The following is a 13,424-nucleotide window of genomic DNA, read 5'->3' as shown; positions in this document are numbered from 1 at the left end:
TTAAATATTATAATTACCAATAGTCTATTTTAGTCTAGTCTAAGTTATGACTACTTCAAGTATCGCTTTATCATTTAAAATTTTTGCAAAGCTATGTAATTCTTTATTTTGCTACAAAAAATTGTCAAATAAATTAATATGCTTCTTGCGCTTGCCTTATAGTTACGTACGTCACTGTCAGTGCAACCGTTACATAAAAAATGATTCAAATCGATAAACCAGATCACACACTCTAAAGTTTTTTAAGTTTATTATGTTTTAAGTATTCGAATGTTCGTACATTTTTCAAGTACTAAAAGTGATTGAAAACATGGGGTAAGTCCAAACATGATACCGCTAGAGGATTTTGGCCTATGTAAGTTCCAATACTTTTTTGTTCGGGATTGCCATTATAATAATAATAAGTCCTACAATAATACCCGTAGAGGATTGTAGCCCATGTGAGTTCAATACTTTTTCTTCGGGATTGCTATAATAATAATATTAAGTCCGACCATAATACCGGTTGAGGTTTTGGTTGACGATAGATTGAACCTATATAACTTCAATACTTTCTTCTTCGGGATTGCTGTAATAATAATAATGGGTCCGACCATAATACCGGTTGAAGATTCTAACCTATGTAAGTTCAATACTTTTTCGTTCTAGTATTGATCATTATAAAAATAAGAACAAATATTTATATAAGTAAATACAAAGTAATTCAATTTAGTCAGTGAAAAAATACATTTATTCCATTATATGAATATGTAAAAAAATTAATTTTCATTTTCTTTTATTGTTAACTTATTTTTATTTACTCATAAAATAACTTAAGATACAAATTTTTTTTAAGACGTGTTCAAAATTAATATAATGGCATAATATTTTTAATATATGAAAACTAATTACTTGTAGTAAAATGGGAGCATTGAATTTCACGTCTAATATCTCAAGTTTAGTCTAAACATTTCTCTCGTCGTTTACATATAAACAAACTTCTGATTAAAGTAAATTTTTATATCAATTTTATGGCTAATAAATCGACATACACACGTAGAAAAATATTTGCAGTTCTATTTAAAATATATCAGTCGAGCTGCGAAGAATGCAAGCTTTTAAAGTCTCTGTCAGATTGTCTGACTGACATGACAGCTTTCTAGCCTGACTAATTGCTAGTCAGTCGATCACGTGTATTCAATCTAGTTCAGAACATGCGAGAAAGGGAGGGAGGAAAATTAGAATTGATGCGAAAAAGATAGCAATATAGAAAGAGAGTCCCAAAAGTGTACTACGTTAAATTGGAAAACACAAGCCTTAGGGAATATCAATGCTGTGGAGAGTAGAGGGGAGTTGCTGAGTTGTTCAGTTTCAACTATTGTGAAATCGTTAGAATCCCATGCATGGATGAATGAATGAATCTGACCTAGCCGTTGTTTGGAAGATCACTTAAACAGTTGTTGACTTGTTGTTTTCAATGAAATTCAAACTGATTAAAATCGCACAGCATTAGTAACTCATTTCAGACTTGGGGTCGCAAACTAAACTAGTATGTGTCAATGTGTGTGGAGGTATGAGTACAGGCTTAGCGCTAATAGGCGCTGAGCTGATATCGGCAAACAAGTGAACTATTCAGCGATTTTGCAATCAACTTTTTTAATGTGTATCTGCAGTTACATACATGATAAGTTCAGCTGCGAATTGGAAATGCAATTTTAATATTTAGAATTACTTTGATTTTATTATAAAAAAATTAAACAAGCATTAACGTCAGCAGTGCTGAAGGGGTGTGTGGCTAAAAAATAAATTAGAAATTGAATCTCATACTCATTTTAAAATAAAATTTCGGTTTCAATACGCAAAAAATAAAAAATTATTTTTAATTTTTATTGATAATTAATATTTAATTCTATTTTATAGAGAAGTGTCAAAAATGAAGTAATTTTGTAGAAAAATATTAAAGTTTGTTGCATAAAATCTTATTTATAACAATTTAATAAAGACTTTCTTAAAAAAAAATTACCAAGTTAACATAAGGTTAAGAGAAGAAACGTTCAAAAATGAAATAAATTGTTTAAAAATATACAAATAATTTTTATATATATAATATAAACATACCACGTTTAAGAACATAAGGGAAAATAATAATAATTTTGTTATCAAAATGTCTTCATAAAAATATAAATGATTTAATTATTTAAATAAAATAATAAAATTAACAACACCAAAGGAGAATTATTTACTTTATGTGTAACACAAACCAAAACACCAAATATAAAATAAACAAATTTAAATACCGCCTGTAGCGTACTTAGTACTTAGTACCTAGTATCTAGTAATTTAGTTATTTAGTTATTTGGTATTTAAAATAAGCAAAGAAAGAAGCAAAGCGGATAAATTGACGCAAACGGCGTTATTTCAGTTCAGCGGAGAAATGTAATTCGTTCGTGTATGTGGAAGTAGAGTGCAGTTATATTCAAATTTATTTAGCGAAAGCGTCTAGTGGCGACTTTCATTGGAACTTATGTCTGTGAAAATACTGCGTCGCAGAAGTAGTTAGTTTCCAGTATTAATTCATTAGTTCAGTAACAACCAGTTCCAGTCAACAAATCCGAACATGGACATGAAAATTGATGGACATCAAAGCCAGCAGGAGATGAGCACTGGTTCTCCCATGGAGGTGCCAAATGATCCTGGGTAAGTAAGATATATTTATACAGTACTATAGATATAACTACAAATTCAGTTCACAACTTGATTATTTTGACAGATACTTTATAAAAAAAATATGAAAATAGTACATATAGGTATGTATGGATATCAGCAAAATCAATATCAGGTTTTTTTTGTCTATTTGTACTTAAAATTCCATATAATATATACGTATATATATACGTGTATATATATATATATATAATTTATTTAATATCCTTAAATCAAACCTTTTCTTTATTGTTGTTTAAAGAAATTTTTGCTTATAAAAAATAAAAATATATGTTACAAAAAACATATATACATTATACATATATACATTATATTGTATATAGACATCATTTAAATGTTTAAGCAAGAAACCTATTAACATTAAATATATTGAACTTAAACATGTAGATTCGTAAAATGTACACTTATTACATAGTTTTAGATTACATTAGATTTTAAAAGGGTTGGGAACTTGTCACCACGTCACTGCATCCTTTGAGGACTATTGTGACACCTTTACTTTAGTTCGATAGACTAGTAGCAGTTAAGAACTCCATTACGCCCTTCGAAGAGATGTTGCCTAATTTCGCTATAATTGGATAGGCAGTTGACAAGTACCGAAGCCTGACTCTGGCGATCACAGTGACACGGAATGTGTTCTGCTTATTCTTCTTCTTAAGCTATCGTCTCTAGTAATACTTAGGATCGATACATGTTTTTTGACTCCGCAATGCCCAGTGAGAAACCCTGTGACAAGTCAGATGCCACTTCTGTTCAGCAGTAGTAGCTCCCTAGTTCTGGCTTTTGATCGATTCGGCATGGATCTTTACCTTGTCTGCAGGCAATTGTATTATCCCTCTTCCAGCCATTATCTAGTTTTAATTTCGGCATATGCTTGACATCAGTGTTGTTATACAGGATCTCTTTTAAAAAAGCAGTATTCTTAACCTACCGGTATATAAACAGCTTGAATAATCTATTTACCAACAATGATTTTTTTAAAGAGTAATGGAAAATCATTAAGTAAAGAGTTATTTCAGAATATTGTTTGACGTTTATGTGTATGGTATATATTTGTGTTCAAACTAAACAGAGAAGGCTATGTAGCTGCAATCTATCAAAGCTATTGCAGTTACAATCATTACAGAGATCTATCAGAATACAGTAGGTTTAATTATTTTAAGGGAAAAAAGCGCACTAAATAGGTACTTATATGGGTTTAAGAGGCAAGAAATCATTAAGTCGCAATGTGAAATCTCTTAAACTCTATAATAATAAAAACTCAAAATATATGCTCAGTAAAAAATTTGTTACGTTATCAGACATGAAATTTTCATAGCATATTTGTAGCACCTAGAGTAAAGGAGATCCAAAACCATCACCTGCCGATGCATCTTTTAAAATACTTTAAAACCTGAGTGTTGGACGCTTCTTAAAGACTAGTAACATGAATGTGCTGTACTCACCAATGGCAACCAGAGAAAAGCCATGAACAGATGCGAGTCTGAAAGACTAATAGTTTAATAAGATTGTCTTACATGATATATAACCAGAGATATCAACGTATTGTTAAAGCAAGTATTTGATGATTATATTGTCCGTCGAAATAGAGTTGTGTGTAAGCTATTAGGTGTTGTAATTCACCGACGGTAGAGTATTTCTTGTAGGATTGTTTGAAGGTATTAGTTTACATACATTGACTAGGCAATTCATGAGCTATAGTCATAAATATTCGAAAAAGTTATGGAAAACTTATGTTATAACATGCAGTTGCTAATATGAAACACGATAAGAACGGTTTACGGCAGTAATATTACGTTACTGCATATAAATGCAATATAGTCTATTTATCAAATAAAAAAATATTTACTACGTTTGCTTAAATTGTGCTTGAGAAAACTTGGTTGAAATCCTACATCCATTTGAAGCAGTCTATATATTTATGTATATAATACTCAATATTGTTATTGAGTTCGATTTAAGTCTAATTGGTTCAATTTATTCGAGTTTCTTCCATTAAATCTGCTTCATATTCTCCTCGAAGACTTTGCTTCTATGATCTAAGACTTTGTTAGTTATATTTTCTGCATGCTAAGTAAAGTGTGATAATATGTAAAGTGTGACTGAGCCACTTCTATTTTCGAGTCGCTATTTATTAAGTAATTAATGATTGCTTAGCTATGAGCCTTAACTGGATATTAGGTATAGTGTTAGGTTAGAATATTAACTGGATATTAGGTATAGTGTTAGGTTAGAATATTCGTATGCAACAGCGAATACTAACTTTGATAAGTGCTAGAAGATTACCGGGTTTTAACATCGAAAGCGCATTGAATAGGCTTTTTTTTGAGTGGAATGAAAAGTATAGAACTCCATTTCAGGATGAGTTGAACGCTTTAAGTATTTTCTTAAGGGTCTGTGTTGTTATTAATAACTTTTGTAGTGTAATTTCACAGAGTTTTCGTTTGTTATAGAAGTCGTATAGAAGTGATGTCAATGCTATAATGTTCTTGTTAATGTCGGCTTATATTTCTTTTCACCAACTTGTTTTCTTTTCTTGAACTGATTTCACTAGTGAACTTTAGTAATGAAAATTTTTTATTCTGTACACATTGACGACTTTTAGATAATCATATCTGTGAAATTTATAATGTACCATACACTAGAACATAAGATAAGTTAACAACTAATCTTAGTTTAGTTAAACTGGAACAATACAGTCTATGAGGTTTTTCAGCGAAATTGAACTATTAGACAAAGTTTAAACATGTGTTAGATTAGAAGTTTAAAAATTTAGATTTTGAATGCATTGCGTTAAAGACTATATATGCATTAAAAATTATACATTTATGACAGATATCACCTTTTCATTTGATAAGCTTTTTTATCCTATAACACTATCGTAAGACTCTGAAAAATTTTTTGTAATCTAATTGTTTATAATCCGGTGAATAAGGAGGATGGCGCGTGACGACCGCCGGTCTGATGCTAATGGGAATGTCTTTAACATTAAACCTTAAATTTATCCATCATCCATAATAAATGTATGTTACTCAGTACGTTTTGAATATTGTGTGATTATCTTTAATGTATTCAATCAGTAAAAGTCACAAATATAATACTCATGACTTTCTGAAACGATTACACATTCTACGCTTTCTCAGTTTCTCAGTCACAGTTAATTTCATCCAAGTTTCTCTACCTATTTCAATTTATTGTTTTGATTGTTATTTCATATATTGGATATAGTGTTAGATCAAATTACAGTTATGAAATTTCTTTATAAGAGCACATTATATTGCTTCAACCATTTCAAAGCAATTACAGTTTTGTGCTGTAACAATACTTTCTGATTATGAGTATAACATGAAATGCATGATAACTGGAGATACCTCTTGGACATATGCATACAATATACAAAAGATAAGCCGATATTGATAACAACCCACCGAAGTTATTCGCAAATGAAGACCATATTAACAGATTTCTTTAAATATAGTGGTTTGGTGCATTATGAATTCCTTCTGCAACGTTTAAAGTAACTCTCAAATAATATTTCTGTTGACAGTTTGGTTCAGCAGCAGGAATTCATGATGCAACCCACAGAGACTCACTGGTTATTGCACTCAAAACCGTAGAGACTCACTGGTTCTTCGAAACCATTTCGACAGGCGTTTAATCATAGTGTTCCACAACCATCGTATTCGCCTGCTTTAGCGCCGTATGGCTTCTGACTACATTCTAAGCTTAAGACACCGCTCGGAGACAGAGTTTTGATAGAATTGAAGAGATAAAAACCGAATCCATATGCGATTTGAAGGCCATTTCGATAATCGACTTTAACAATTGTTTCTAGGATCGGAGAAAACCTTGGCGGGAGTATTGTTTCGGAAAGGTTATACTTTGAAAGTGATGAAATAGATTCAGAGTGATGAATTAATTATTTTAAAAGGTCACAGTGTTATATTTTGTATACAATATTGGGAATGGTATAAAAAATCGTAAATATTTAGTAATAGGTATGTACATTTTAAATATAAAATAATCAGTTTGCAAAAAAGTATTTTTAAAATCTACTTTTTGTTCACATAAATCGGTTTCCTATTTTGTATTAAGCTTTAGCGACCGTTAAGTTGTCGGAAAATCAATCATCAATCGATCCAATTACAACTTTTCCTCATCCTTCAGCTGCTGTACTTATTATTTGTGAAGAAAATATTTGAAATTTATTTTATTATATTTTTTATCTTTAATATTTCCCTTTCGAGTTACGAGTTTCAAATGTGTAACTTTAGGGCTACAACTATACAATCTTTAACCTTTTGTCCAAATACTTCAGATATTTCAACACATAAACTTTATTTTAGTTATCAGACTTTCTGAATCTAAACTTTAGATTTTTCTATTTGCGAAATCAAAAAGTTATTGCGCCTTTTTGACTTTCGGAAGCAAATTTTTTGAAATACCGCAGAACATGGAAACACAATTAAAGCGAATTGCGTTGCATTGTGGTTTGCACTTGGGTCAGTTTAGTCAATTTAAGATTTTTCACTTTGGATTGAGCACCTCGTCCACTTGAGTGTAACGAATTTAGTAAATAAATTTCTCGTTGTTAATGGATTAACGTTTATCGAAATGAAATTCTCTATTTTAGGAATAAGTGAGTCGCTTTAAATTCTTTCAATTTATCTTTAAGATATTCAGTCGCATTCTCAAATTAAAATGTGGAGTGTTATGGGGGACAACGAGGTGTTGTCTATTCTCTTGATATATAAACAAATGCTACTCATAAGATTTGTTTGTTTTATTACATGTAACTAAATTATATATATATATGAAGCTCAGAGCTATGTAAGTTTTATTTTACAACAATTATATTATATTTTAGTAATATTAAACAGTTGTACTTTTTCCTTTTTCGTATTATATATAAAATATTATTTTATTTGCAATATGTTTTTACATAAATAAATCAGTTTTCTGACAGAAGACAGTCTCGTAAATTGCGCTTCTTATTAAAATCGTCTTATTGTATATTATTAAAGTTAATATTAGTACTTCATTTAAATTGAATTTGAATAATCTGTTATTAGCCTAAAACGTGAAACCGACGATTTTTCAGAAGGTTCACAATTAGCTCGAATGGATTTGTATTCATCCATTTTATATATTTTTTGTTGGATTTGCTAGTGTTCTCTGTTACTAAAGACATGTTCAAATCCCGATTATTGGAGAGGTTTATATACACATGGTTTGGAAATACTACAAAGTATTCGTCATTCTCGTTAAATTGCAACTTGTTAGTTGCTAATTTTAAAAAAAGAATTTTGATTTTGCTACTGATCATCTTCAAATAAGATCATCTTTAAGTATTTATACTTAAGCTAATGATACTTATAATCTTTGCCCGTCTAGTTTATCCGCGATCTTGTTTCTTAGTACACCTGGTGCTATAGGACCGAAATCAATACGATTTGCATTAATTACTAGCTGATCTCAGTTAAGTGGTGAACTATTCGTCTAGTTTAAATTTTGTAACACTATTGGTTGTAGCAGGAATCTGAAATCTCTCTAGATGACAAAAACATACTCTTCTTTATTTCGGTGTATTGTTTTTAATAGTAATCCTAATCCTGTGGGAATTTCTGTTCAGTTTTCTGGGTAGCTGCCTTTGGAAATGATAACCTGACATGAATACCATTTTATCTTAAAAAAATATCCATATATCAAAGTTGTCTAATTTGTTCATACGTATATTTTTTAAAGTTTAGGACCTAAGTTCACATAAATGAACTGATCAAATATTCGGCTATATTAAACGAGGCCCAAATATTAGATTGATATGTCTGTTTCTGCAAATTTCTGCAAAAGTGTCTTTCGGCAGTTTCTGTTCTGCGTTCTGTTTGCTTAGTCTGAGTTCTAGTCGCCATTTGATAATGTTCCAAAATATTTGATAGTTGGAGAATCGTTCCAGTTCATATGCGTATATTACTTAAAATTCATTTTTATGCTTTTTTCAACGGGTTTTTGTTTTTCATTGAGATATTGTATTAACATCCTTGTTCACTCATTCTTGTTTCCTATAAATATTATTAAAATTTATTAGAATTTTTTTTGCTTTTAATCTAAACTAATTGATCGCATATTTTCGCACATGTAAAAGCAAGAATAAAAAATGCTTCATTCACAAAAGACTTTTACATTTTTCCACATAATTCTAACTAAAAACGATTTTAATTGGCTTCGAAACTTAATGAAATTTTATTTATACATAGAAGAAATTTATCTATGTATCTATGGGAGCATGATAGAAATTTGTATCTAATATGTTAAAATTATTCAAATTGTCTGCGTGTGAAGAAAGCATTTGGGCACAAGATAAGCAGACATCTCCAAAAGATACATGTGCGGGAATCTGCGCTGACGTTCTCGAACTTAAGTTCCTGACAGTCAGATATATCTGCAAATAAATGGATCACCTGCTAGCTGCGTGTGTAGTGAGTGGCAGGTGCTACGAAATTTTTGCTGTCTTCGCTATGCGCCGTTACTACTGCAATTGCATGTTTTCCTCCTCTGCCACTTTTGCATAATAGCAACAAAGCAAAAAAGTGAAATACAAAACAGAAAAAAAACTAGGTAGATGCATAAATCTTTAATTAATTCAAATGCATTTGCAATGACGACAACAGTAACCACATAGACACATAGATACAAGTATGCAAAAACATATTAAGATTTATATTCATTATACTGCATTCACATTCACAATCTATATGCATGAATATATATATCCATTCGCATATATCGCATATATCCATATGTAAGGGCCTGAAAAATATGTTCGTTCATTCAGAAAGTACCTCTGCCTTAGCCCTGCGATCGTTTTGAATCAGTGAGTTCGGTTGTTGCTCCGGTGGCGTTCCGTAGGCATAAGTGTAAGCGTTCTTGTCGTAAGTAAATGGAGGGCAAGCAACGGTATCTCTGAGGCACAATATATTTCGAGGCAGATTTAAAAAGAAGAAGCGAAATAAATAATTCGTTGCTAATAATACAATTCACTTTGCCAATTTATTTATAGTAAGCAAAACAAAAACCGCAATAAAAAAGATACATGAAAACTGAAGGAGAAAAATTCAACAAAAATCATTAAGTAAGTAATAAAAGAAAAGACTTTATTTTCAACAATTATCCAAAGTATATTTGTCTTGACACGACTCACGCCGGAATTTAAGACGTTATAAAAACTAATTTAGTGGCAATTTACAAGTAATTCGGAACCATAGTGTTAAAATTTCTTGATGTTTGACAGACACAATCTGTCTGTTTAGCAGTGATTTAAATAAATTATGTATCTTAACACTATATGCTTTTATATTTTCTATATATGTATTTGTAACTTTATGGAAATAGTGCAAATCAATGGTTTGATTAAGTTAATTTGCTTATTATATGAGCGGTAAGATTGAATATTGAAAATTGTGTAATGCTAATTTGGTCTGATCATATAGCTGATTCGGATATTCCCAAAAATGCACCTCTAGTGATCTCTATTAAAAAATATTCTGTTTTAATAATCAAATTATATAGATTGCATGTGCCAATAATCCACTTAAAACATTAAAAGGTACCATAATAAACTATAATGATCAATGCCAAACACAATTCACACCTAAGTCTCTTATTTTTATTAAAAATACTTACTCATTTTATGGTCTTCAGAGATGATTATTTTAAAATTTATTTTTAGTGATCCTTCATTTCAATAATAAAAACCAATTGCATTCTTCAGTCCACATTAAATTAAATTCTTTGTAGTTTTACAATTACCGAACATCGTGGTAACATGGTTAAGGTGCGCTGATTCTGAGCTTCACATTTGGTAGGGGCCGAGTTCGATTCCTGGTACTTGCAGTCTCAAAATTAATTATTTACGAGTAATTAAATACAAGAATTATTTCCAAGACCACTGCTGATGGGTATTTGGCAATACTCGAAACAGCTGTGTGGTCAGCCAAAAATTCAATTTATTAAAAGAATATAAAAAAGAATAAATTTTTGTTGTTGTAGTTCACTACTGTTCGAAAAACCTCTTTATTAATTAATTACTTAATAAAATAATAAATGTATATATAATGTACTAAAAAAATAATCACATTAATACAAATTAATCGAATAGTATTCACATACCATAGTTGGCTGTCTTATGTTTTGTTAGAAGTGTTACTTGTATACTTGATAACTTAATTATCAGAGCTAGAATAGGGTCACTATTTATGTTTTGGGCCTCAGCAACACTGATTGTTGGTAGGTGCCATCTGACGTTTCCATACCAAAGTTTGACATTATTAAACATAACCTACCTTAGACTTTTTGTCAAAAGAGCGTTATTTGTGTTATTTAGATTGATTTGTAAATTGAGTGTTCGGCGAGAAAATTTTCGTGCGATGATTTATTACGACTTTCGGCGTGGATTATTAAGAGGAGAGTGCATCGATCAACTTACTTCCGCATTTTAAGATGAAGGTCCATCCTTTGTCACTGTCAAACGCTGATATAATGATTTTATTCCTGGCCGCAGTTCGCTCACTGACGAAATTTGTGAAGGTCGTCCAAAATCAGTTGTTATGTCAAAAAACAGGGATGCTGTGCAAAAACTAATAATATTTTGCAATATCAGTTTTTGCAAATACTGTCAGATTGAGGAAACCCTAAGCATTAGTTCCACTAGCATATATAAAATATTGCAGGATCATTTATCCGTTGGAAAGGCTTGTTCTCGTTGGATTCGCCATCATTTGAGGAAATCTAAAAAAGATGCTTGTGTTGATTGGTGCGCACAAATGCTTAAGACGTACAATGTGATTACATACGCTTCAAAAAACGTATATACATTGTGACCGAAAAGTTTTCGGAAATTCTCATTTAAAATTCGCGCGCTGTATATTTTTCGATATTTTAAGTTTATGTAGTTTGGCAGCACTGTGCTTAATTACTATGCCAAAAATGAGCGCGATCTGTCAGACAGTTCGTTTACGGCAGCTGTTGAAACCAGTTCACCTCAGTAGTGCGTTGCGAAAAAAACAATGGAAAAAAATATTGATCAAAGAGTTTGCATCAAATTTTGTGTTTCGAACGAATTTTCGTGTGCAGAATCGTTGCGAATGCTACAAAAGGCTTATGGGGAATCAGTTTTATCGAAAACTCAAGTTTATGAGTGGTACAAAGCCTTTCAGGACTGTCGTACGACCGTCGAAGACATGCCGCGTTCTGGACGACCTTCGACCTCTACCACCGACGAAAACATTGAAAAGGCAAAGGAAATCGTGTTCAAAAATCCTCATGTGAGTGTTAGAGAGATAGCACGAGAGCTAGGCATCGGTCGTGAGATGGCTCGTTTGATTTTGGTGGACAATTTGTGTATGCGACGTGTCAACGCTCGGCTTTTTCCGATTCACCTCAATTTGTTCCAAAAACACCATCGTGGACAGGTCTCGTTAGACATGCTTGATCGTGCCAATTCCGATCCAACTTTCATGGAACGCATCATAACGGGTGACGAGACATGGGTCTACGAGTACGACATGCAAACAAGCCAACAATCATCGGAATGGAGAGGAAAAGACGAGCCGAAACCGAAAAAACCACGCCAAAGTCGCTCGAAAATCAAGGCAATGCTGATTGTTTTCTTCGATATTCGTGGTGTGGTGCATCATGAATTCGTCCCTGAAGGACAAACAGTCAATAAAGCCTATTATTTGACTGTTTTAAGACGTTTGCGTGAAAATATCCGCCGTAAACGGCCTCAATTGTGGAAGGATAATTCATGGATTTTTCATGACGATAATGCTCCCTCGCACCGAGCCAACATTATCAACGATTTTAAGGCCAAACATTCAATAAATACCATCGAACAGCCCCCGTATTCACCTGATCTTGCACCGTGTGACTTTTTCCTGTTTCCCAAACTCAAATTACCACTCAGAGGAACGCGTTTTGAATCCATAGAAGACGTAAAACAGAATTCGCAGAGGAAACTCAAAGCCATACCGGAAAGCGCCTATAAAAAATGTTTTGATGATTGGAAGAAACGTTGGCATTTGTGTATCGCTTCTAATGGAGCATATTTTGAAGGAGATAAAATAAATATTGATGAAGATTAAGAATTTTGCGTTTTATTTAAAATTTCCGGAAACTTTTCGGTCACAATGTAAGATTGTAACAGATGACGAATCATGGATAATCGTATATGCCTAAAAACTGGAACAAGATAACCAAATCCAAGAAAAGTTATTTGCGCTTGAAGCATTATTAGGTTTAAAATATAAATAGTGACCCTTGTATAATAAAATTAAATATACATACAAGTATTTGTTTTTTTTTATAAATAATTTTATTAAACCAAATATTGTCAAGTCTTTAATTTTTTTCTGGCTAAACCTATTTTATCTTCATTGCAGAGTTCCAAACTTCTATCTATGAAAAATTAGCACAAGTGTTTGTCACAGTACAACTTCTTATATTTTGCGTCAGCAGAAGACTATTCCATTGATTGAAACATATGGTAATCTAATTGTTCCTTCTGCATACTACAGTTATATTACATCAAAACAAAAGAAGATTACTTATGTATTATTATAATGAACACTCACTTTTAATTAGCACTGGTTTCTTTTTTTCAAAATCCTGTTTCAAATTCATTAACTTCATGATAGTGCAATTCATATGTATCGTTGGACTATATA

The 13,424-nt window shown here is 31.6% G+C and overlaps 1 protein-coding gene across 5 annotated transcripts in view; it reads left to right on the top strand.

The window, feature by feature from the left end:
- Positions 1–2,227: 2,227 nt before the first annotated feature.
- The window catches only part of LOC119673259 (RNA-binding protein Musashi homolog Rbp6), a 318,684-nt gene continuing 307,487 nt past the window's right edge, over positions 2,228–13,424 (top strand). For all 5 annotated transcript variants that reach the window (XM_038084516.1, XM_038084514.1, XM_038084515.1 and 2 more), the window contains exon 1: positions 2,228–2,676. In XM_038084516.1, coding sequence (XP_037940444.1) covers positions 2,597–2,676 — 80 coding nt within the window. In that variant the 5' untranslated portion in view covers positions 2,228–2,596. The remainder of the gene's footprint in view (positions 2,677–13,424) is intronic.

Source organism: Teleopsis dalmanni, chromosome 1 (assembly GCF_002237135.1).
Source record: "Teleopsis dalmanni isolate 2A chromosome 1, ASM223713v2, whole genome shotgun sequence".
In the NCBI taxonomy this organism is placed as follows: Eukaryota; Metazoa; Arthropoda; class Insecta; order Diptera; family Diopsidae; genus Teleopsis; species Teleopsis dalmanni.
This window is presented reverse-complemented; position numbering and strand designations above follow the sequence as displayed.